Raw genomic sequence first — 27,414 nt, forward strand, 5'->3', positions numbered from 1 at the left:
TATATATATACACACATATATATAATTTCAAAGTGCATGTTATTTATGAAAATGGTTTCAAGCTTTTTTTCCCCAAGCAAATAAGCTCTTGTCTGTTTTAATGCTGGTTAATTTAAGGACCAAATATGAAGTTCACAAAATATTCATTAAGCAATTTGCCATGGAACATAACACTTGATTTTGCCGAAGAATGATATTTACTTTGCAATACCTGAGGATAAAATACAGTCCCTCAAATCATTAGAAATATCAAATGGACCAGTGTTCTCAATTTCCATAAAAGTACTTCTGGCAGAACAGTACTTTTTTCAATAGTGATATTAATGCCTTTATTAGGAAACCAAGGCTAAACATGGTAAGGCTTATCTGGAATCTATCTCTCAACATAGACTTTCCTTCTACCACATTCTATACTTTACTCTGGAGTTCCAAATCCTTTATTTGATAAGGCATTTTCTCCTCTTTCATTGAATGCAGACTCATCTTATTATCTTTGTCCTATATACCATTCTGTCATTTTTACTGCTTTGGTGGCATTTGCACCACCATGATTAGCAAAGGATCTTTTCAAATGTCATTTCATACCATAGCTACTAAGAATGTCACCATGTAATGTAACTCTAATGTGGATACTATTAGGAACTGTCAGTGGGCCTAGGCAGATGTTGATGATGAAATATGAAAGGAAGGGAGTCCCAAACCAAGGCTGTATGAGAGTTAAATAACCTCCCACAGCCGCCTGGTCAGGTCCCCTTTAAGCCCAAGATTCTCTGCTAATAGGCCCAGAGTTTGGAGCTAATCCAGCCAAGACAGTTAAAATGTTTCCAGGAAGCTGATTGAAACTTCCTGAAACCTCAAATTGAAATGGATAAACTGGCTTAGAAAGGCTTTCTCCACCTAGTTGTAATGCGGATCTGACTGTTATTAAAGGATGGTTGATGCTAAGGTAAGCAAGGCTCCAAGACTGTTTAGGCTCAGGGTTAACCAGGGTTTATTTGTAAATAACTGAGGAAAGGTAAAGGATAGATGGATGGGTGAAGGTAACCCTAAAATCTTGCCTAATTTGTTGATGTTAATTAATCTTGAAGCACAGTTGATGTTTCCTAGGAGCAGAGTAATGAGACAGCCTTGAAGACAAATCCCAACACTGTAGCTTGTTGTTGAGCCCAGAGGCTGGGAAGACCCTGGGTCAGTTGCAGTTGTTCTTGGTTGGAGCTATTCTCTCTAGCTGATATGTAAGGATGTTGTCTATGCCAAGAAGTATAGAATGTTTGGCTAATAATTGAATAGTTTCTACCTACCTAACAGAAACTCCCCAAAACCACCCTGGGGCCCATTCCCTCCTTCCTCTCTAACCCTGCAGGTGAGTCAGAGAGGTGAAGCTCCCAGGAGTAAGAGGACCTCCTTTTATATCCTGTCCTTAACTGACACCCTGGCACACGGCCTGGGTGCTCTGCCAGGTTCTGTGTTCCAAAGTGGCAACTGCCAGCTTGCACCCCCAGAACTATGGCTACACATTTCTGCATATTACACTTTTTGGTAGATAGTAGCAAAATATTAACAATGCAAAAATCCCACTTAAATGGCCAAGAGGATATTTGCTTGGGTATTCACTTTGTATTTTCATTTGTCCAAAACTCTATTCTTACAGACACCTGGGGGAAAAGACAGTTTTGAGAAATATTTTTATTGGTTATAGGATCATAGGACAAGAACTAAAAGGAACTTCAGTGACCATCTAATCCAACTTTCTCTGCCTGAAAAGCTTTGAATGAATGTTAATTAAATATGTGAATGGTATAAACTGGTAGAGATAGGAGATAAAAAAATTGGGGTTTTAAATTATATCATGATGTCAAAACCAGCAAAGATAAATTAATACTAAAGTATGTCACAAGCCAAGAAGAAACCTATCCTAGTAGAAACTACACATGATTGTGCAAGAAGTCTGGTTATTTGCAAACTTGATATAAGTAATCTGATACAGTTACTAAACCTAATGTAACCTTAATCTCTATTGATAGAACAGTAATATCTAATTTGCATGAAAATGACACTATTAAAACCTTGCTGCTTAGTAAATATCTAGAATTTTTTTTCCTTTTTGGATATCACAATTTAAGAGAGACAGTTATACCATACAGTTCATTGAGAAAAAAGGCCACCAGAATAGTTAAGGACTTAGAAATTGTGATTTGAAGAAGGATTAAAAGAATTGAGTATATTTAGTATTGGTGAAAGGAAGACTGAAAGAGGATGGGAGAGTTGTCTTCAAATTTTTGAATGGCTGTTTTGTAGTATAGAAGTATAGATAATACTTGCTTTGTTTTAAAATAAAAGACATTATTAAAGAACCCTATGGTAAAAAAGACTAATCTGGGAGCAGAAAACGTGGGTGTTACTCTCTGACCTACTATTTACTGCTCATTTAATCCCAAGTGAGTCTCTTGACCAGGGGTTGGCAACCTTTTTGGCTGTGAGAGACATAAATGCCACATTTTTTAAAATGTAATTTTGTGAGAGCCGTACAGTGCTCACAGTGCGAGCTCCTGTAACAGCACCTGAAAAAAAATTGACTTTATGGTTCCTGCAGAAAGAGCCATACCTTGCCGACCCCTGCTCTTGACCATTCTGAGCCTTTTTATTTTTCTATTAAGGAAGGACAAAAGCACTTTGAAACTAGAAGGCATCACATAAAACATTATAAATACCTTAATATTTCCAAATGATTAGTATTAATGAGTAAAAGTTATAAGATTTTGACTCAGCAATACGTTTTCTAATGTTATATTCATAATCTGGGAAATGATGGATGCCACCTTGAATGATGGAAGGCAGTTGGAAGACATGGAATGTTCCCAGGTGCCGTGAGTCAGGGACAAATGTCGGTTGGCCTGACAGTATAAATATCCCTGACAGCCACTTGGAGGGGGTCTCTCTAGGTCTCTCTGGGCTCTGGAGGTCTCTGGACAGGAGTCTCTGGACTAGGAAATCTCTGAGTGGGTGGTGAAGGGAGGAAGAAGAGGGTAGGAAGAATCTGAATATTTCCTGAAAGACTGTGAGAGATAGTGTATCTCCAAACACTGGTAGTGAGAAAGCTGAGAGAATAGGATCACCAACACAGCTGAATCAATAGCATTCCCTATTCTCTGGCTCGGCTGTGGCCAGGCTGGGCCAGAGGTAGTGGAGAGAATAAAGCTCCAGCTTCTACTAGATCAATAGCCTCCAGTTCTGATTGTCAACTAGGCATAGATAATAGATTGATAGGGTCTCCAATCCCCAGACCTTGTCCTGTTTATCCTTTTTCTCATTTAGATAAAGAGAGTTTAACAAGTACCTTCCTGAGTGGTCTTTTATATCACAACCCTTGGGGAAGGAGTCAATGCAGTTAGATATCAAACATGATCCGAGGCAAATCAAAAGCCCTATATTAATTTATCCAACCTCAGGTTGGACCTGGAAGGTTACCGATCCATCTAACCTCTCGGGAGTCCTCCCTGAGCAACTGTTAGAGAAAAGGGGAAATTATAATAACTATCAAGGGTGATCGGAGTTGTTGTTCCTCCATCATCTACAACTAGGGAGAATACAGATAGATATATTCACATCATTGTATACCTTTTGTTTATAACAGTTTTTGTTGAATGCAGAGGGCAAAGAATCTAGGCTAACTGAAGGGAAAAGGAAATAAGATGGGGTGGGCAAGGGCAACTTTCATTTTTACCACCCCCTTTCGTTTATAACAGTTTTTGGCGAAGGCAGAGGACCTAGAATCTAGGCTAACTGAAGGGAAAAGGAAATAAGATGGGGTAGGCAAGGGCAACTTTCATTTTTACCACCATCTCACTGTTCATCTATTCCTTCACCCAAGGTGTGATAAGGCTATGGTTTCAAGTCATCCCAGACTATTTTATAAAAATTATAACATTATATGATGCCTATAAGTACTTGGCATTCACCATGGCAGATTTCTTGTCCTATTTTCCAGCTGTTGTAGTGATATTTGTGACAACGATTCAAGGATTTTTGTCAGTGAAGAAAATATTTAAATTGATCTTTGGGAAAGGCAAACAAGACCATGAAGATATGTTTACAGTTATGAAGGAACAGCTTAGGCTTATGGTGGAAATCAATAATAAGATTAAGCAGGGACAGGCACTCAATGAACACACTATCCTACAGTTAGAGATCATAGAGAATGAATACAAGCCTAAGGCCAAGGAAACTCCCAGATCTAAGATGGTGGACAGTTGTACCCAGACAGATTTTGATATCAATGAGGCTACCCAAACTGAAAGTGGAGCAGTTGCCCCTACCACTGTGTCATTGTTCCCATTTATAGATCAGACCCAATTCAGACCTAACGGTGAACCTGTCAGCATGAAGACATACAAAGCTTTTACGGCACAAGATTTAGGATGCTAAAGAGGAGGTTCCCCAAATATTTCCTGTCCCCATATAAATCAGCCAAGGAGCTAAAAAGGACCTTTAACCTTTTTAATCCTTCCTATCAGGATGTTGAATTTATTTTAGATGAATTCTATACCCCCAGTGAAAAGGCCAAATTCATTGCTGAGACAAGAGACAACCCAGATTTGGTTTTGTGGCCACGTGGGCATGAAGTGATAAATTTGACAGAACCTGAAAATATGAGAGCACTCCTGAAATGCAGAGCTGATTTACTCGAGGCTATAAAAATACATGCTAAAAGACCTAATGGGTGGAACAAGTTTGAAAAAATGAGGCAGGCCGAGGATGAGCACCCTAACTTATTTTTAGACAGGCTTATCAAAAATTCAGAAAATTTCCTAGGGTTTAACAAAGACCAATCTGAGGAAGCTCTACCCCATATCAGATGCCAATTCATAAAGGGAACTAGCATCCCAATCCAAGTCTATTTTAAACAGAGTTGTCCATAGTGAGAAGGATTGTCTCTGGAAGACATTAGAAAGCATCCCACCTAGATCCATGAGTCCAAAAGCAAGGAACAACAAATTAGACATGATTTAGACTCAGAGAAGGACAGAACTATCCAGGAGTTAAAAAGACAGCTAAAAGAAGTCAGGAGAGACAAGAAACACGAAGAATTTAGGAATTTTGCCTTGCAGGCAACCAGAGACCATGAAATTAAGCAAAAAGAGACTTATTCCAACCAAAAGAGATCTTATAACAAAGTCCCAAAGTGTTTTCTATGTTACTGGCCCGGACATTTAATTAAGGAATGTAGAGAATATAGATAGATACATTCACCTCACTGTATATCTATATCTCCTTAGGACCCCCTTTTGTTTATAACACTAATAACTAGTTCTCATAACTTGAACTGCTCTACAATAAAATGAGTTGCCTCCAAATATAGTAACCTCTCTAAACTTATACAGAGGTAGATTGGAGAGTGCTGAGCCTGAAGTTAGGAAAACCTGAATTCACATCTGACCTGGGATTCTTAAAAAAAAAACCTGTGATTGTGGGCAAGCCACTTAAACGATATTTTTCTTAGTTTCATCAAATGTAAAATAGGGATAATAGCACCTAATTCCCAGGATTATTGTGTGAAGAGGTTTATTACTGTTACTGGCTCAGACTAAGTGCTTATTAAATCCTTACCCTTTTCTCCTCTCCCATCCTACCTTACCTGACTTCTGCCACCTTTGCCTTCCGTTTGTCTTTTTTTTTTTTTGCCACCTTTGTCTTTCTACCTTCTTTCTTTCCTTCTTTTCTTAGCTTACTTTTCCTCCCTCATCTTAACTTTCTCTGCTTCCTTTTCCTCACCTCTTTCCCTGTCTCCCCTACTCTCCATTAGGCAGAGACTGAATGACTTTATGTGTGAAATCTTTTGAATGAGATTATTATTCTGAGTAGGAATTTATAGTAGTTTTTTTTTTTAAGTTTAAAATTCTATAATTTTGTCATGCTAAATCTTATAGAAAAATCGATACATTGGGAAAATTGATTGGTTTGTGATTAGTTTTCTATTTTGGATGTCTTCTTAGAGAATTTTGTGTTTTTCTTTAAATAAAGAAGATTGATCATTAGCACAGTTCTGATATCATGTGTTCAGTGATCAGTTGCATATTTTTTTTATGTAACAAAACATTTTGGCATGTTCATTTTAATATATTATTTAACATTCTAAGGTGCTCTACATCTATTTTAATTAATATGACCATAGAATATTAGGCATCTAATCTTAGGCATCTAAATCAATCCTTTCATTTAACAAAAAAAAAAAAAAGAGATTCAGTTGACACACTTACAATCAATTGTAAAAGGACAGAACCAGGAGTAGAATATAGACCTCCTAAACCTAGTCCAGGCTGGTACTTTTCCCACTGAATCATACTGCTGTGCATATACTTCATATTTTAAACATAATACCTTATTTTTTCTTTCTCATATAGTCTCTTTTATACTTTGATTCTCCACAACCCCCTACCCTCAATTTTTTCTAAATTTTCAGGTTTAAAAATGGAATCCATAGTGATCCATTTGGAATTCTTAATTATCTGAACAAAAAGGTATGTATTAGTTGCATCTAATAGGGTAGTAAATTTTTTCACTATTTTTCACATTTTTTCGCATGCTATAAAATTAAATTGAATTAATTCCCAAATATTTTGTCTTTTATAAAGGTATCTATTGTCACAGAGTTGGCTATTGGAGATATGTTTAAACTGGGATTATGCTAATCTTCCTTAAACAACAATAACTAACCATCGAAGCTGTATACATGTGACAGGAATATTTTTATGCAAGGTAACTTATATTCTTTACTCTTAAATAGTCTTAATTTAGGTGTGAATGGATAGGAATTAAATTTCACATGTAAGAATATTTCTCTTTGTCATACAAGGCAACGTGTATCCTAATGAGTCTTTTTTTCTTTTTCAGGCTAATGCAAATCTGAAGATTATCAACATACTAAATACCTTATTTTTTATGTTATTATGGATGTATTTTCAGTTTTAAAAAATAAATTATGTTCAGCAAATTTTGTGATCTAGAGTGTTATTTCATTGTGCCAACACAACCTAAAACTTTGATGGATTGTCTTCTCATCTATTTGGGTTCTTCACCCATTTGTGCAAATCACAACCTCTTCATGCTGTCTCATCCTGAGCAATTCTCTTCCATGTCTTCCTGTAAATCCCACATCAAGTTTCTACATAGGAGAGTTTCCTATGGTTCTTTTACTATCTAGAGGATAGTATTGAAGTACTTGTACTAGCTGATATCTTTCTTTCTTGGTACATAACTAAACTACTTCCTTTTTGAATCATATGTGCTATTCATCACATCTTTTTCCACCATTTCTCTCATAATTCATTGCTGGTAATATGCTGCAGTGTACTCCCACCTCCCATTCATATTTCCATTGTCCTTTGGATTAACTGCAGTTTTGCTTCTTTTCAGATTGTGGTCTTCCATGACTTACAATCTAAAGCATCTGAAGGAAAAGAATGGCATTAAAAATAAGCTTTTACATTAGCAAACATCCAGGAACATTCAAAGTGTTACACAGTTTCCCAAATTAAATACACCCTGATCTTTTCCTAGTCAAGTCTAGGTCTACCTCATTGTCCATGATCAGTGCCTATCCAATATATTATATATACTAATAGACTAACCTAGTGGGCTACGCTTCCAAGTGCATATTATAATCCAGGAAATACACATTTTTCATCTACTTTGTTTTTCCAGTGTGAACTGGTCAGACCAATCTCTTTCACATGACCATGGATTTCATTGAGGAAGCTTTGTGTGGTGTTCTGAGCTCAATGCAGTTATCACAGTGTCATCTACAAATAGTGTTTGGAGAACTTCGCCATTAATAGGGCATCCCTCTTCTCTTTGAATTCTGTGGACAGCTTCTATGACACTGGTTAACACCTTAGGTGAGCATATATCTCCATCTTTAATGCCTTGTGTAATATTGATACTCAGTAGGATCATCGAACAGAGTATTTCTATGCTTGCATCTATTATGGAATTTTATATATCTTAATATACATGTGGAAGACATCTTTTTTGAGGAGTGCCTTAATATTGTATTTTGTTCTATTGAGTCTCCTAAACCTAAAATACCTGATTACCACTGACCTTTTATCTTGAGTTTGTCTACTTTACTGTCTTAGATTTTATCCAGACACTATTCATCTAAGCTATAGCTTGTTCCTTTCTTCAGCAAGAAATTAATAAATAAAAATTAAATCAAGCAAACAGTTTTACAAATCTTCATTTTTTTCTTACACTAAGAAATAATATATAGGAAAGATTTAAATTTTTCTCTACAGTGTGGGTTTTAGTAAATACACTGTGCTAGGAGTCCAAAGACCAACATTTCAGTCTTGCTGTGCCACTTTACAGCTGTGACATTAGGCTAGTCATTTAATCTCTGAGTCTCAAATTCCTCATCTGAAATATGTTTGGGATTGAGATAGCTCTCTAAGATCCTGTCAAGCTCTAAAATTCTATGATTTTAAGTCAAATGCTTTTTTTTTAAAATCATCTAATAATAGATGTAGTACTCTCTTATAATCTCTGCCCCTCTCAATCATATGATTGTTAAGGTATTGTCTGTGAAAGGAATAAAATCTGAAATCTTTCTTGTTCCCATATATTTTCATGAAGAATTTCCTTTGTGTATTTAACATAGTCTAATAAAAATCATGCATAATTTTAAAAGTAAAAACATGAGATGGTAGTTGCTGATATCTTCTTGGTGGTCTTTGGTAAATGTTAAAGGTTTGATCTTTTCAGTTCTTTTGGAATCTTCCCCTCTTTGAAGTATATTGATAATCTATTACTGAATTCCTTTACAGTTTTGTAATCTTCAGAATAGATTCTGCTATATAATTTCAGTCATTTGTAGTCACTTCTCAACTTAATTTTTTAAATGCTATTTCATCATATTATGCATCTAATATTGGTGTCATATTCTCAGTTTATTTATTACTGATGAGGATATATCACTACAAACATGCAAGCATTTCTGTTTCATGAGATCATAGGATTTTAGAGCTGAGAAGGACCTTGGAGAATTTCAATCTAATTTCCTTCATTTTATGTCAGTTATGTTATTTTTATAGTTTCATTTTTTCATAGTTCTAGAATGATTTATCTGTATGCTCATTTTCCCTTTTAAGTCATTTTTCTTACTTTGTAAGGCAAAAAAAAATCTATCATATGCCTTGTAGTGTTTTGTATGTAAGCTTGTTTACTTAACTGGTTATCTCGTTTTGGTGCCTGTGAAGATCAAGTGTTGACTTCCCAGATGATTTTCTGGGGTTTTTTTCTGCTTTTTCATTATAGTGATTGGTTTGCATCATTTATATTTCTTTAAGAAACAGCTTCTTTACTTTTTGTGTATCTCAATAGCCAGCAGATCATTCAAAAAGGAAAAGGTTGAAGTTGCTAGACTTCATCTAGACTGTCATCTTCCACTTCTGATTTAACTTTCATTTTTGGAGCCCAAATCAAAGTAATATTTCCAAAGGTCAGAAAAATATAGATCAAATATCACTGGCAGCAAGACAACAAAAGGTCTGATTTTAGTTCTGCCCCTGAGTCATAAGTTGTGTGACCTTGAGCATATTGATTGATCTTTCTTAAAATGGATTCTTTCATCTATAAAATGAGAATTGTAATAATGTCACTTTGGGTATTATACTTCTTTTGATTGTAAGGAACAATTCACTTCAATGTACAAGTACTTTGTGAACTGTAAATCAGGATATAAACATAAGACAATATTGTAATACTGGGGCTTTCTCTTAGATATCTTTTGCCGCCTGTAAGATCTTCTAACCTCTTTTCCATGGGAATTACATTATACTACTAAAGCTGAGTTCTCTGCAAGCTCATCCATTAAAGGATTTTCCTTCCTTTCTGAGGTAATATTGCTTAAAATGTTTTAAAGAGAGGAAATTCCTAATTCTGATAGGAGATATAAACACTGTGTGATAATAATGGATTAGAAGAAAGAATAAAGAGAACAAATGAGCATATGAATAAAATACAATATGAAATAGTATTGAATATTTCATTAAAACTTCATTAGACAACAGAAAAAGATCAGAAAAAGGAGACATTTTATGAATATTTAGATCTTATAGAAAAGCTTAGAAATATAAGCTTGCAAATGATTTTATAACTGCAAGTTGTCTATTAAAATGTATAATTATGCTTCATTGACAATAGATTTCTTTATGTAATAAATATTTTTATAGAGTAAGAATACTATAAACTTTAAGTCTTACTTTGTTCAAATCAAATATGCCACAGTAGAGTTCTGGACCCTTTTGTAGTAGCTTAAGTAGGGAAATCAAATGGATATTATTACCTGTGATAGATATATGCCCTATAAGGTTTCTTCTTTCTTTAGTAATCAAGTGGTACAGTATAGAGCGCTGGCCCTGGAGTCAGAGAAGACGAGTTCAAATTCAGTCCTAGACCCTTAATAGCTATGTGACCCCAGGCAAGTCACTTAACTTCTGTTTCCTAATCTGTAAAATGGGAATGATAGCATCTATCTCTTAAGATTCTGGTGAGAATCAAATGAAATATTATAAAGTATTTATCACAGTACCTAGCACATCGTTAGTACTTAATTCTCTTATCATTATTATTATTATAGTGCTTATTCTCTCTATTCTACTCATTAAATCTATAATTGTTTATGCGTCTATTCTGTCAACATTTGGGGGGTATAATTCTTTCTTTAGCCTATTTTAAGGTTAATGATCATTGTTGACAAAACCTATCCTTTTATTAATATTAGGCGTAGATCTATAAAGAGGATAATTAAAATAATAAAAAAAATTTTTGTTATCTAATTGCTTCAGTAGCGGTGCTTAAAACAAAATTTTTAATTTTAATTTTCCTCTTGCTTCCCAAATTGTATAATTCTGATCAAAAGATTAAATTTTTTGTTGTTTTATTTTGTGAATCTGATAAAACATGTCCATAGTTTTTATAGTAATTTATTCTATATTGAATCTGCTTAAATTGCCCAATTTGCTCAATATTAATTCTTTTAAAATGTCTATATGTTTATGTATACATGTATACTTGTGTATATGTGTATATGGATATGTATGTGTATTTTAGAAGAGTTTTTCTGGTTTGTGATTTATTGGAGTGGAAACACCTTCTGCTTTTACATATGAACAGTTGTACTGCAAGTTAGAGCCTGAAGTGATTCATGCAGTGCACTAAGAGGTTGTATAACCGGTCAGTGTCAGAGGCAGAACTTGGATTTGGGCTTCTGAATCTGAGGCCTTCCTTCTGTTGAGCAGGCCAAGAGGCATTCATGTACCATGAGTATTCAAATAAGTCACTTAACCTCCCCACCAAACACATTCAGAAAGTACAAATTAGCCATAAGCTTTCATGATCTATGACTTTGGATAGGAAAAAATATATATATATATGTGTGTATGTATGTATATCTTTATTTTGGTATAAATCTGACACATTTTATTTTGTATATTTAAAAACATTATTCTGAGGAGTCCATTGACTTCACTAGATCATCAAAGGAATTCATGACACACACAAAAAAAGTCACTGTTTTATAATAGTTTTTTTTTTAAACTTAAAGGAGAAAAAGAAATCTGCCCCTACAATTTGACTTAGGAGAAAGTAGGAAATAATAGAAAGACATGAGAACAATTGTTTCAGAAGAAAGGTTTAATTAACTTTTAAGTTAAGAAACACAATAGACCTTAAAGTAATTTCAGAATAATTAGAGATACTTTTTAAAGAACAGACTTAAAGAGGTATTTAATGATGGAAAACCTAAAATTTTGATTGAAGTTGCCTTTTAATTTTTAGCTTGTAAGATAATCCTACACAGTTTTGGTCCCCAGAGGGAGAGCCTACTATTTTGGGTCAAAGGGATATTCTCTAGTTCTTTACTTCTAATACTACAGCTCATATGTTCCATTAATAGTAAACAGTAGTAAATGCATTTACTAAAATGACATCATAATGACAGTAGCTAAAAAAAATCTTTAAAAGTTTTCATATAAAGAATGGGTACAAATTTAGAGTACACTGTTAGTGGGCACATTTATAGAGAACATAAAAAGCCAAGGTAAATGAGGCCTCTAGTACTATGGGGCGCCTGTGTTCCTTTCTCATAGTGTCTGTATTTTTCTTTCCTTAGTGTAATGTGGTTTGGGAGAGTCTTCTCAGACTCTCTGTGTTTGTTTTTCAGCTGCCAGAGCTAGTTTTCTTTAATCCATAGTCACCTTTCTTCTTTACTGTCAATAATCACATTCCTTAAAGCTACTAACTACCCCGATTTTCTTTCTGTTACCTATACTCCCTTCTGGATTTCATATCTCCTACTGACTCCCTGAAAAATTCATTACTGATGTGAGGGAAGGACCAAGTAGAAGATAATATCCTTTTTCTTGTCTTCCCATCCACAACTCTGCTTGGCCACAAACTGCTCCCTTCTTTTACTCTGCTTCTGTTACTGAGCTAATAGGCTTAGCTTTCTTTTTTTTAAACCCTTACTTTCCGTATTGGAATCAATGCTGTGTATTGGTTCCAAGGCAGAAGAGTGGTAAGGGCTGGGCAATGGGGGTTAAGTGACTTGCCCAGGGTCACACAGCTGGGAAGTATCTGAGGCCAGATTTGAACCTAGGACCTCTTGTCTCTAGGCCTGGTTCTCAATCCACTGAGCTACCCAGCTGCCCCCTTGGCTTAGCTTTTTAAAGGCTGTGAGGTTGTGTTCAGTCTTCAACTAGCCAATGCCAAAGTTACCTTCTAATTTAGTCAGAAAAATGTTTCCATACTTTTTAAAGAGATTGTAGAGGCAGGATTAGAAGATAAATTTTTGTACTCTTTTAATGTATTGATACTTAATCTCTTCTATTATCTGTCCTTTACTTTCTGGGATCATAGCAACTGAACTGAAGGAAAAACAAATAAATGTCTCTCATCCTTCTACTACATTAGAAAGATTTTTTTTTACATATAGTTTTAGTATTTGGAACATAAATATTTACTTGGCATAAAGTCACTAAAATTATATTGTTGTTTATAGTTGTTTACTTTTTTAAAGTAAACTGAAAATTAGAATTTTCCCAATCCCTAGTGATTTCTTAGAATTTCTAAATAATTGTTTAAAAAATCTTTTTTAACTTTCTTTTCCCCTTCTTCCCAGACCTTATGGGGCATGCTTAGAGTGTCTAGGCATCAAGCAAAAATTCATTCTCTCTGTCACTAGAAACACAAGACACATTGAGTATACCTGAAGGGACCCATCCATTCTTGGTACCAAGCAGACCACTTTCTCATTCCCCTGCCATAGAATTCACTCTGGACGTTCTTGATGATGTTTCCCCACTAGCAAACAATGATCCCTCTCCCCATTCTCCGTCATTGCTGGAGCTAACCTAGAATCCTCTCTCTATTTTGGCTCATATGGCCACTTTCCCCTACCTAATGATAGATGGCTGTACCTATGAGACAGACACTTTGATGTTTCCAGAGGACTTCTGAGCCTTTCCATCTGCCTTGAAGCTGAACTCTTAAATGCCATTGTCTTCCTCAATAAGAGTTTGAGCACTTTGAAAGTAAAGACTATCTCCTTTTTCTGTTTGTCTCCTCAATTCTCAGTATAGTGTTTGGCACATAGTAAGTACTTAATCTTTTTTTTTTAATTGATTCATGCATTTAAATATTTTGTGTGTTACTAAAGAGCTATATAAGGTAGGCACCATCATTTAATATATGTCTTCCTTTAATATAGTTCTGCACATAATAGAAAATGAACATTTGTTCAGTGTTCATTGGACAGTTTGATTTGGGTGCTTTTTTAAGTGTTTCTTTCTTTCTCTTGTGTCAAATTATCTTTTGGCTCCTGAATAATGACTGTGATAATTGTTGTCAGTATGTATTTATTCTTTGTTTTCTCCTCCCTGCTATGTGGCCAAAAAATTAGTGCTAGATTTCATTAAAATTGTTTTTCTGGAATGAGAGAGATAATAATTCTGTAATATTCAAGCCAGGTCAGGCCATATCTAGAGCACTGAGTTCAGTTGTAGGCATAAGATTTTAGGAAATAATTAGACAAAATGGAGTATATCCTGAAGGTAACAGCTAGACTAGAAAAAGAATTTTCATTTGAAGGATCTTGTAAAAGAACAGGGCATGTTTAGTCTGCCTATAGGTAAATGATGAAAGGTATCTTTAAGAATTTGAAAATTTGTTATGTAGAACAGGAGTAATATAGAATAGAATCATAAAATCTGGGTAGAGTTTCAGGTTCAAATTTAGACTTGATAGAATGGAAAATTTCCTAACAATTTTATCCAGAAATAGCACTGGCCTACCTCAGATGTAGTAGGGTCCTCTTCTTTAGAAGTCTGCAAAGAATGGTTGAATGACTATTTGTGATGTTATGAAGGAAATTCTTGTTAGTCACAAATTGGACTAAATGGCCTCTAGGAGCCCTTTTAGCTCTTAGATTATGTGAATAGCCAAACAATATAGCACAGAGAACTTAGACAAAGTCAAAAAGCCTGGAGTCTAATCTCACATCTATTATTTATTAACAATGTAACCTTATTTAAATTGCATCTATCTGTGTTTGATTCTTCTTTAGGATGATGGTAATCTGCCCTAATATACGTCATAGAGTTGCTTTGGTGATTTAAGGAGATAGGACATATAAAAATGATTTCAACTGTTAAATCTTCTGTAAGACAATGGATTTGTAAATTGATAGAACCTAGCTTATGAGAAACTATATGAATGTAAGATGGTGATGGTATTATAATTAGACTTCAGAGAATCAAAAAGGGTGAATTAAATATGTTCTATTTCATCATGCTATTTCTGAATAAAATGTATATTATATAGGCAAATAGAACTAGAATGAAACCTAAATTTCGCCATTTCTTCTAAACAAGAATGTAAATTTTGCAAAATAGTGAGGTTAAAATTAATTTTTTCCTTTTTTCCCCCAAAGTATAATGATAGAGATTAACCTTTTTAATTAAAGATTAAAAAGAAAATCAGGAATCAATGAAGAAACTCCCTCCTGCCAAGCTATATCTGTGTCATCTATTCAACTTATAGTCTTAGACAGTTATCCAGAGCATAAAAGAGATTCGGTGATTTGTCCAAGGTCACACAGTACTTTTTTTTTCAGAATATTTTTCAGAAATAGAACTTGAATTCAGGACTCAGTGGTTCCAAGGTCAGTTTTTTTTTTTTTTTTTTTTTTTTTTACCTCTGACATCAAGCTACCTCTCTTCACTTTCCAAAACCTACTTAAATATCATTGTCCTAACATTGATTTAAAGTCATTCTTTTATTAGGGAAAGTAGATCCTTAATTAGCATACACATTGCAGACCCAATAACCTTTAAGAGGAAATGTGGTGGTATTTGTATTTTTAAAGTTCATAGGTTTATTTCTGAGAGATTCATTAGTGTGTTGACAACAGCAAATAAAAATAAAATAAATTTTATATATATGCTTTCTCAGATTTCAAATAGAAAACGCTATTTGCATGTGTACTAAGAGCTAGTATGAGACATTTATTTCAACTAGCCCTCATTTGACATCACAATTGGTAACATATAGTTGGGGTTTTGGTAAATAGAGACTATAATATACATAAGTTTCTCTACTAGTCTAGTACTGAGGAAGCATAGGGATGAAAATGTTCATATTTCATTAATTGCATTATTAAATTGAATATTACCATGTAATTAACTTTTCCACAAGAAAGACAATAATGCATAATGAATGGAGTGTAGTAGTTGGGAGTTAGGGGAAGCTGGTTTCAGTTTCTGCCTCTGACACTTACTGGCTGTGTCGCCATTGGCAAGATATTTAACCACTCTGAGCCTCATTTTCATCTTCTGTGAATGATAGAGACAATACCTATTGTCCCTATCACTCACAGTACTGATGAGGCTCCAATTAGAGAATGGATATAATGCATTTGCAAACTGTAAAAATGCTAAATAAATATTAGTTCTTACCTCCCTGAAAATGGCATTGGATTATCAAAGCAGGGATCATCTCAAAAAGTGACTCATCTGAAGGCTCATTTTGATTTGATTTTTGTGGTATTGTTGTATATGTGTATCAAAATAAGAGTATCCTGTGTTCTGGGAATTCAATTCAAATATATAATGAAGGCACACCGAAGATTTGAGAAAATGAAAAGTTTCCAAGCTTTGTCTTCCTACCTCACCCCACCGTCCCTTGACTCCTTCCATCTTTGGTTAAAGCATCAACCTGGGTAAAACTACCATTCCTTTCTGAGTAAAACATTCCTGTTATGTTTAAAGGGTAATTAAAAATTAATGATGATTAAAAGAATTTCTAGGTGACTAGCTAGAAGTAAAGTAAAAGTAACTTATTGGATATTTTAGTAAAAATAAGCAATTAAGTAGGTGTTAACTTCCAGGAAACACAAAAGCAAGATTTATGAGCAACAATTCAATAGTTATTAGAACCATAAATAACTAATTATCTGTTTCTCAGCAACAAATAATATTTTTTTCATATTAAGAAATTGATCATTATATCAATCCTTATGATAATATTGTTTATTGGATATGAGTATGGGATTATGGCATCTAAAATACTTTTTTCTTACATGGAATAAGAATGTATGCTAATAACTATCATAAAACTGTACTTATAGAGGAAAGGACTAGTGGTTATGACATTTAAATTTAGTGAACACAATTGGCCTTGCCTAATTTTAAAGACAAGTAAAAGTCCTTTTTATGTACACATATGTATGTACAAACACATATGCACATATATGGACTATATATGTATCTCTAAATTTAAAGACACATTTTGTCTTACAGCCAAGATGTCAAGGAAGTTAAGCTTACCTACAGAGCTGAAGCCTGATTTAGGTAAGTAAAAGTAAAATAAATTAATAGTATTTAAATCTTGATAACCATTAACAGGAGGATTTAAAAATAATTGTGAAAACATAAGACCTGTTAAAAGTATTTCTCTGAAGGAAAATCTCAGGTATTCACAATTCCTTTATCAGTCTTTCCAAACCCTTAGATTCAAATTTGGGAGATAACATTTCATTTTTTATTCTAAATGAAAGAACATATGCTTTATTGTGTATCTGTACTTCCCTTGTTCAGTACTTTTGCAGTTGTTAATATTTTTAAACCCAAATATAATTCATTTGTCTCCAGTAAATGCCATCTTATTATTTTTATCCCAATCTTTAAGTATAGAGAGATAATTTTAGGTTCTAGATTTCTCTTTTAATATGTAAGTTATCTCTCTGAGTTTTATGTCACCTGAAAATTTGAAAATGCCATGTATGTTTTGTAAATATTATTGATAAACATGTTGTCTTGTTGCCAGAACAAATTCCCAGAGTACTTTGCTAGATGTTACAGTCAATTAATGACAACAATGATTATAATTCAATTCTAAGTCTACTTAATTGTACTATCTTGTAATCAATTAATTAATAACCTTTTATTAAGCACTTGCTATATATTAGGCAGGCCCTGTTCTGATCACTAGAAATACAAATAAAATGAATGAAACAATCTCTACTTTAAAGGAGTGTACTTTGTAATAGAGTCAACAAGTTCATATAAAACTATATATAGTGTAAATATAAAATGAATAAAAGCAAATAAATTTGGAGTCCTTAAATACAGTATAGTTTGAGAAGGAGCATGCCAGCACTTGAAAATCTCAGGAAGGACTTCATATAGAAAGTCTTATTTGAGCTATGTCTTGAAGGAAGAAAGAAATTCTTTAAAGTGCGGGTAGGAAGGATGCTGTATTCTAGACATGGGGGACAGCCTGAGAAAAGGCATGGGGGCAGAGGATGGCATGATATATCTGTGAACAAGAGAGAGAAAGACTATTTGTCTGAATTGCTAAGGGCAGAGAGAGTGTTATGTCCAATGAGGCTGGAAAAATGGTTTAGACAAAATTATGAAGGGCTTTGAAAGCTAAAGAGGAGCTTATCATTCTGATAAGAAGAGCAAAATCTCTTCATCTTATCCACAGTTAGAAAAGTTAGTGTTCATTGATTTGCTGAAGTCCCAGTCTCTGGCATTCTCTTGATAAAATGCAATTACAGTCACCAAAAAAAATTAGATTATGGTGTAACTTGTTCTTGAAGAGATACTGCCTTTAAAAACAAATTACTTTTCCCTTTGTAAATAGTTCTTTGACATATTCTAGAGTCAATATTATATTATGGATTCCTCCAATAGAATGTATTGGCATCATAAACCAATTTATTTAAAAATAATACTTTGGTGAATCTTAGTCCTTTTCATTATGGGAATTCCCTCCAGTAGTGTGATAATCTGATTGTGTCTTCTTATCCCCTTCCACTTTTGTCCATGTCTTCCTGTAAATTCTCTAAGGTGGAAAATCACCACACTCGCTATGGGCCTTCCTTTATTACTCTTGACATTATGGGGGTGCCTAAGCATATCTCCCAGTTTAGCTAGATGATTCACCAACTTTCTATTCCTAGGACTACATGGTTTTGATAACTTTGATGCAATTTTTGCATAAAATTCATTGTTCCTTAAATAATCTGCAGCCTATTTGTGCCTGGCATGAATTTCTCCATTTTCTCTTCTACAATCTATGTTATTTTTCCAAAATTGTGGTATTTCATTTGCCTTCATAAAGATTACTGGAAGAAAATCTCTTTAAAAAATGGTTTCTTGTTTTGGAAGAAGCTTTAGTAATTGAAAGAGCTGTGAATTGCCCAACTACTGACTTTCTGTTATTTAGTTCACTTAACCGACTGCTAAATCTATTTGAGATATGACTGAGGAACCATCTCTATGGGCTTCCTATATAACTCTGAATATAGCCTAGTCTAGTCCATAAGACTGGGATTTTCCTTTGTAAGTAGTTATCCCAAACTCTTTTGAAGGATTATGAATCTCAGGAGATTTTTCGGTGTTCAGAGATAGATGGGACTGATACAATATCACCTACAAACAGAAGTATAGGAAAGACTTGAACTTTATATAAGCAGTCAGGCCATCTTTGGTCAGTTAATGCTCATGTATCCACCTATCAAGAAATCTTTTAGAATCTTAATATATGCATAAGGAATACCTTGTAAGAGAGTGTTTAAACCAGTGTTTTGGTAGACTGAATTAAATGCCTTTTTGTACTCAAAAAATAGTAACCAGGATAGGATCTTGTATTTTCTGAACCTTTTGGTTAGTTGTGTGACTGAAGATGTGATTATCTCTTATAAAATAAAATAATTTGGTGTTAAATTGGTTGACTGTTTGATTAAGATTGGGTAGCATGGAGAGTGAACTCAGAGTAATGGCATGAGAAAGTATAAAGGGGGAGGAATTGGACCTCACAAAGAGAATAATAGATTTAGGATAAGTGAGGCAAAGGAAGAGATATGTGAATGTCAGTCAACTAGGATTTATTTTTTATGGTTATATGGTTTAGTTCTCTGCCTCCCCTCTTCTTGCCCCCCTCCGGGAGCTGATAAGCAATTCCACTGTGTTATACATGTGTTATCACTCTATACCTATTTCCGTATTATTCATTTTTATAATAGAGTAATCTTTTAAAACCAAAACCTCAAATCCCTATACACATACATACAAGTGATAATTATGTTTTTCTTCTGTGTTTCTACTCCCATAGTTCTTTCTCTTAATGTGGATAGCCTTCTTTCTCATAAGTCCCTTGGGATTGTCCTGGATCACAGCATTGCTATTAGTAGCTAAGTCTATTACATTTGATTGCCCCACAATATTTCACTTTCTGCATATTACGTTCTCCTGGTTCTGTTCATTTCACTCCACATTAGTTCATGGAGGTCTTTCTAGTTCATTCAAAATCAAGCAGTTCATCACTTCTTATAGCATAATAGTATTCCATCACCATCAGAAACCACAATTTGTTCAGATATTACCCAATTGATGGACAACCCCTTGTTTTCCAATTTTTTGCTACCACAAAGAGCACGGCTATGAATATTTTTGTACAAACTTTTTTTTTGTATTTCTTTAGAGCATAAACCCAGTAGTGATACTGCTGGATCAAAAGGCAGTCATTCTTTAAAAGCCATTTTGGCATAATTCCAAATTGCCTTCCAGAATGTTTGGATCAATTCACAATTCCACCAGCAATGTATTAGTGTCCCAATTTTGCCATATCCCCTCCAAAATTTATTATTTTCCATTACTGTCTTATTGGCCAATCTGCTAGTATGAGGTGGTATCCCAAGAGTTGTTTTGATTTGCATTTCTCTAATCAGGAGGGATTTAGAACACTTTTACATGTTATTATTGATAGTATTGATAGTTTCTTTATCTGAAAACTACTTATTCATATCCCTTGACTGTTTGCCAATTGGGTAATGTCTAGCTTGGTTTCTTGTACGTTTGATGTAGTTCCTTACAAATTTGAGAAATTAGATATTTGTCAGAGAATTTTGTTATAAAAATGTTCTCCCTGTTTCTTGCTTTCCTTCTAATTTTGGTTGCATTGTTTTTGTTTGTAGAAAACCTTTTTTAATTTAATGTAATCAAAATTATTCACTTTACATTTTCTAATGTTCTCTTTCTCTTGCTTGGTCTTAAATTCTTTCCCATAGATCTGGCAGGTATACTATTCTATGTTCCTCTAATTTACTTATAATTTCCCTCTTTATATTTAAGTCATTTACCCATTTTGAATTTATCTTGGTATAGGGGGTGAAATGTTGATCTAGACCTAATTTTTCCCATACTCTTTTTCCGATTTTCCCAGCAGTTTTTGTCAAATAGTGAGTTTGTGACCCAAAAGCTGAGATCTTTGGATTTATTGAACACTAACTTGCTGAGGCCATTTACTCCAAGTCTATTCCATTGATCCACCCCTCTATATTTTAGCCAGTACCATATTGTTTTGATGATCACTGCTTTATAGTACAATGTGAAATTTGGTACTGCTTGGCCACCATTCTTCTCATTTTTTTTATTAGGTCCCTTCATAGTCTTCATCTTTTGTTCTTCCAGATGAACTTTGTTATAATTTTTTTCCAATTCTATAAAAAAATTTTTTGGTAGTTTGATAGGTATGGCACTAAATAAATAAATTAGTTTAGGTAGGATTGTCACTTTTATTATATTAACTCATCCTACCCAGGAACAATTAATGTTTTTCCAATTGTTTAGATCTAATTTTAATTATATGAAAAGTGTTTTGTAGTTGTATTCATATAATTCCTGAGTTTGTCCTGGCAAATAGATTCCCAAATATTTTATATTGTCTAAACCAGTAATGGGCAAACTTTTTAAAGAGGGGGCCAAAGGAAAGGAAATGCTCATCTATCAGTCTGTTTCTAAGGCAACTCTTTTGAAGTTTCATTGTATTGTATCCTATTCATTGTGTTCCTCAGATTAGAAATAATGTCACGCAGCCGGATAGAACATTTCAGAGGACCACATCTGACCCGTGGGCCGTAGTTTGCCCTTTGCTGGTCTAGACTAATTTTAAATAAAGTTTCTCTTTCTAACTCTTGCTGCTGAGTTTTATTGGAAATATATAGAAATGCTGATGACTTCTGTGGGTTAATTTTGTATCCTGCAACTTTGCTAAAGTTATTAGTTATTTCCACTAGCTTTTTAGTTAATTCTCTTAAGTATACCATCATATCATCTGCAAAAAATGATAGTTCAGTTTCCTCATTGCCTGCTTTAATTCCTTCAATTTCTTTTTTTTTCTCTAATTGCTTCTGCCAGCATTTCTAGTACAATATTAAATAGTAGTGATGATAATGGACATCATTGATTTACTCCTGATCTTTTGGGAAGGCTTCTAACATCCCCATTGCAGATGATATTTGCTGGTGGTTTTTAATTAAAACTGCTTATTATTTTGAGGAAAGGCCCTTTTATTCCTATAATTTCTAGTGTTTTCAGTAGGAATGGGTGTTGTCTTTTGCCAAAGGCTTTTTCTGCATCTTTTGAAATAATCATGTGATTTCTATTAGTTTGGTTGTTAAATATGATCAATTATGCAAATGGTTTTCCCAATATTAAACCAACGTTGAATTCCTGGTGTAAATCCCACCTGGTCATAGTAAATAATCCTTGTGATAACTTGCTGTAGTCTCTTTGCTAGTATTTTATTTAAGATGTTTGCATCCATTTTCATTAAGGAGATTGGTTTATAGTCGTCTTTCTGTTTTGTTCTTCCTACTTTGGAAATCTATATATGTGTTAAAGAAAGAATTTACTAAGACTCCTTCTTTGATTACTTTGTCAAATAGTTTGTAGAGTATTGGGATTAGTTGTTCTTTAAATGTTTGATAGAATTCACTTGAGAATCCATCTTGGCCCTGGGAATGTTTTCTTAGGGAATTCCTTAATGGCTTGTTCAATTTCTTTTTCTGATAAGGGATTATTTAAGTATTACATTTCCTCCTTTGTTAATCTAGGCAATTCTCTTCAGTGAAATCCATAATTGTTTCTATGATTTGACTTTAAAACACCAGTTTTGAAGAATTAGATTATTTAATTTCCAATTAATTTTTAATTTGCCTCTTCATGAACCCTTACTAATTATAACTTTTATCTCATTATGATCTGAAAAAGTTGAATTTGTTTGTAATGTTTTTATGCCTTAATACACGGTCAGGCTTTGAATATGTACCTTGTGCAGCTGAAAAGAAGGTATATTCCTTTTTAAAACTATTCAGTTTTCTCTAGATATCTCTTAACTCTAATTTTTCTAAAATTTCATTCACTTCACTTCTCTTCTCTCTTATTTATTTTTTGGTTCAATTTATTTAGATTTGATAGGGGAAGGTTGAAGTCCCCCACTAATATAGTTTTACTATCTATTCCTCTTTTAGCTCCATTAGTTTCTCCTTCAAAAATTTGGATGCTATACTGTTTGGTGCATATATGTTGAGTACTGGTATTTCTTCATTATCTATAATGCCTTTTATTAAGATGTAATTACCTTCCTTATCTCTTTTAATCAAATCTATTTTTGGTTTAGCTTTGTCTAAGATCATGATTGCTACTCCTGTCTTCTTTTTCTCAGTTGATGCCCAATAAATTCTGCTCCAACCTCTTACCTTTACTCTGTGTATGTCTATCTGCTTCAAATATGTTTCCTGTAAACAACGTATAGTGGGATTTTGGTTTTTAATCTACTTTGTTATCTACTTCTGTTTTATGGATGAGTTCATCCCATTCATATTCTCAGTTATGATTGCTATCCATGTATTTCCCATCATTTTGATTTCCTTTTTTAATCCTTCCCTTTCTTCTTTCACTCTTTCCCTTCATACCAGTGTTTTGCTTTTAATCATTTCCCTTTCCCCCTTCCATATTTTACTCCCCTTTCTACCACTTCTCTTCTTATTCCCCTGCTACTTCGCTCTAGGGTCTTTTAATCACCCCCAACTTTTCCCTCCTTCGTATTATTCCCTTCTTCCTTATTTCCCTTCTATTTCTGAATACAGTAAGATAGGATTTTATACCCTAATGAATCTGGCTATTCTTTCCTCTCTGAAGTGATTCTATTCAGAGTAAGGGTTAAGCATTACTTGTCACCACCCTAATCCTCCCCTTTTTGTAATAGTATTCTCTCCCCTATGTGCCTCTTTATGTGTTATAATTTACTCCATTTTACCTCTTTGCATTTCTCTTAATACTCTAATGGGGGAAAACCAGGGGAAGTTAACTTAAATATTTATTGGGGTTTAGAAGGGTGAGTAGGAGACAGGAATGGACAGTAGTCTGGGACCAATCAAGCCAGGGAAACTGGGGTTAGCTGTTTGGAGAAATGACAGTTGACAGAAGTAACAGTTAGGCCTTAACTGTCACCCTGCTCCACCTAGACAGAGAGTCTGTGAAACCAGCAAGTAAATGACAAGAGGGCTTAAAAACAAGTTTAATTTAAGGAAACTATAGTTTAAGGAGGGAGAAGGGGTTTCTATTCTATCAGTCTATGGGCAAGCCTCAGGGACAGGGAATGGACTTATCTACACTAAGCTAAACCTATAGCAGGACAGGATACAATGGAGATCAGGAAGGAAAGAGGGATATACTCACTGCAGAGTCCTGTCTCACTCCAGCATTGGCACAACTTTCCCTGGTCTTCAGCCAGTACTCCTTCAATTGGGTAAGTCAGGGAGCTAAACCAACCTGAGCTAACCAGCAACTCAGGTTAGTTTATAGTCCATACCTAACCTCCCACAGGTGAAATCCTCCTTTCAGATATCAGGAAATCAGGGTTCAAACTCCACTTCCTCTGAGGTCTCCCAGGATCAGTTACAACTTGTCCCCAACCACGATGGAGTTCATCTCAGAGAGAGAAGCCACACTTCCTGCTTCCCCATTCCATTTAGAATCCCTCAGCTCTACCTGCTAAGTCTTCTAAATAATAATTTAGTAATCTTCCTCACAATACTTCCCTCCTTTGCACAAAGCCAACATTAACAATATTTTGGTATCAGTGCACTACAAACTAAACTAAAATTCTAACCCAAAATAACAAACAACATACACTAACTCTATGCTCTCTAACACTATCACCCTACACTAGAGATTTTAACAAGAAAAGGTAAAGAAATAAATACATTGAACATAGTTCACAAAGCAACAAGTTACAATGCAAAATTTCCAACAAAATTAACAAAATCAATAGCAATTATGAAATTTGAGCACAAAAGTCAAAACAAACATCAAATACAACTCCTAATACAGAACTATCCTACTAAATAATAAATGCAAACAATTTTGGAAAATACATTTTAACACAACATTGCATAAGTCTTTACATCAAAATTACAACAAAACATTAAACTCCCTTATGCAAATTACATTTAAATGCTTGCAACTCAATTATTATCAAATTATTTGCAGAATTTACATTTACATATATATGATACATACATACATATACAAAATATATACATTTATGATATGCACATATATATAAATGTACGCATAATATATACATATCAGATATACATATGTACACCCTTTACATATATACAATACTTACACTGTCCTACAATTTACAATATACACATACTATTTACACATCTATTTACACTATTTTGTGATATGTGATCTGTAGTATATGTTCTTCACGTAATGCAATTTTGTTAATGTTTGTTGTATTTGCACTGTAATGTACATTAGTACCTTATCTTATCCTCTAATCTAATCCAATACTATATCCCTAAGCTATTCTAAAATATCCCTATGGTATTAGTATATTAATCTCGCTACATCTACCTAAATAACTAGCTAATCTTTGTTTGTAACTAACTATCCTTTGTTAGTACTTATGTATCCTATAGCTAATTCTAATTTTGTTAGTAATTATACATTGTTTCATTCCATGAGGAATACAATGTATCCTAACATGTTCATATTGTATGTATCTGATTTGTTATGTTGTTCCTTTGCTATACTGTGTTGCAACATGTTACTGTTGGATGTATGATACCTACCAAAACTCCAGATCTCCTTCAGATCTCCTTTTCTTCTTATGATGTTCCATTCCTCAAGGAAATCTTCTCTTCTCTCCTTTTCTCCTTCAAAGTTCTTGATAGTTTTATGTACAATTTGGATGCATATGAGTATGCAGTGATACTATTTACATTACCCAAAATACTTTCAAACCACTTAATCCAAATTGTCCATGATTAATCCTCTTCTTTAGGAAAATCCTTGAAAATAAAGTTTTTATCAGTTCAATTCATAAGTTCATCATTCTTAATACAAAGTTCATAAATCCTGAATCCTCTTCGTCCATCCATGTCCCCTTCCATCTGAATGTCCTCTTGCACTAGAATGGTCCTCTCCTTACTGAACTTTCTGACTTCAGACTGTAATTGACTGAAGATCTTAATTACACAATTTCTTTCTTCTTCTTCTTCTCCTCCTCCTGCTCCTTCTTCTCCTTCTCCTTCTTCTCTCTTCTCTCTTTTCTCTTCTTCTTTCTTCTTCCCTCTTCTTCTTTCTTCTTCTTCTATACCATGTCCTAAATTAATATGAGAACAATGATACCACGAATCGCTACCTCAAACTTTCACAGAAGATGGTGAAACTAATACAAATATATAAGAACCCACCCAATTTTGTTCTGTTGTCGATATTTTGGCAAAATTTTTCACATAGACCATATCACCTGGTTGAAAATTATGAAGGGAATAATCCAATGGGCCAGATTGAATTAATACTCCCATATCTTGTAATTCTCTTAGCCTCTGCTGTAAAACACTTAAATATGAAGCAATTTGGCAATCACCTCCTAAGCGTGATGCATAAACAGCCTTACAAGTTTTTGCTTGTAGTAGAGCATGTCCAAAGAGCATCTCATATGATGATATATGTAGATCCGCTCTTGGTCTCATATGTAGGTAAAACAAAGCTATGGGACGAATATCTGGCCATATGAGATAAGTTTCGAAACAGTTTCCCAACCATAGTCTTGAGTTCCCTATTCATACACTCCACTTGGCCTGAATTTTGTGGGTGATAAGGAACATGATATTTAGGTGGTGTTCCCAGATTCTCATAGACTCTTCTAAGGATATCATGAGTTAAATGAGATCCCTTATCCGAATCTATGGTTAAAGGTACACCAAATCTAGGCACAATTTCCTTGAGTAACACTTTCACCACAAAGCTAGCTGTGTTGGTATTTGATGGAAAAGCTTCAGGCCACTTAGTTAGTCTATCAACTATCACAAGACAATACTTGTATCTTCTAGCTTTAGGCATACAGATATAATCAATCTGTAAACTGCCAAAAGGACAATATGCTAAAGGCCTACCACCCAAACCTTTCTTTATGAATGCACTTTGATTGAACTTTTGGCAGATTGAACAAATATTACAGATCTTATTTGCAACAGTACTTATTCCAGGAGCAACCCATTGTCTCCTGATGGAATCCACAACAGCTTGTGTACCAAAATGACCTTTTGTGTGGATGGCTTTACACAAATAGGTATACAAATCTTTTGGTAACAGTGGTCTTCCTGTATCAGTAATCCTTATACCATATTCTTTCCTAGGTCCAAATTTATCCTTCCATTTCTGGATATCTGAGTCTACATAAGCTTTCTCTAAATCATCAGAATTAATAGATGTTAAATTCATTACATAAATTGGAGCATTCTGGGCTGCATATTTTGCAGTGATGTTAGCTCTGTGATTTCCTTTAGAGACTGAATCTCTACCATGAGTATGACTCTTAACAATGAGTTACTGCCAGTGGTTTTGGCTTTTGGATTGCTTCCAACAACTCAGTTATTATTCCTGCATGAGCTATTGGTTTCCAATTGCAGTAATAAAACCTCGTTGTTTCCAGATCTTTCCTGTTGCATGGCAAACAGAAAATGCATACCGAGAGTCAGTGTAAATA

General features: G+C 34.2%; 1 protein-coding gene across 1 annotated transcript in view; it reads left to right on the forward strand.

Annotated features, from left to right (window-relative positions):
• The window catches only part of STXBP5 (syntaxin binding protein 5), a 252,000-nt gene that overhangs the window by 178,756 nt on the left and 45,830 nt on the right, over positions 1 to 27,414 (forward strand). Inside the window, 1 exon segment of the mRNA XM_044675457.1 lies at positions 16,854 to 16,904. Within this exon segment, the coding sequence (XP_044531392.1) occupies positions 16,854 to 16,904 (51 nt within the window).

The sequence above is a fragment of the Gracilinanus agilis genome, chromosome 4 (genome assembly GCF_016433145.1).
Source record: "Gracilinanus agilis isolate LMUSP501 chromosome 4, AgileGrace, whole genome shotgun sequence".
Taxonomy (NCBI): domain Eukaryota; kingdom Metazoa; phylum Chordata; class Mammalia; order Didelphimorphia; family Didelphidae; genus Gracilinanus; species Gracilinanus agilis.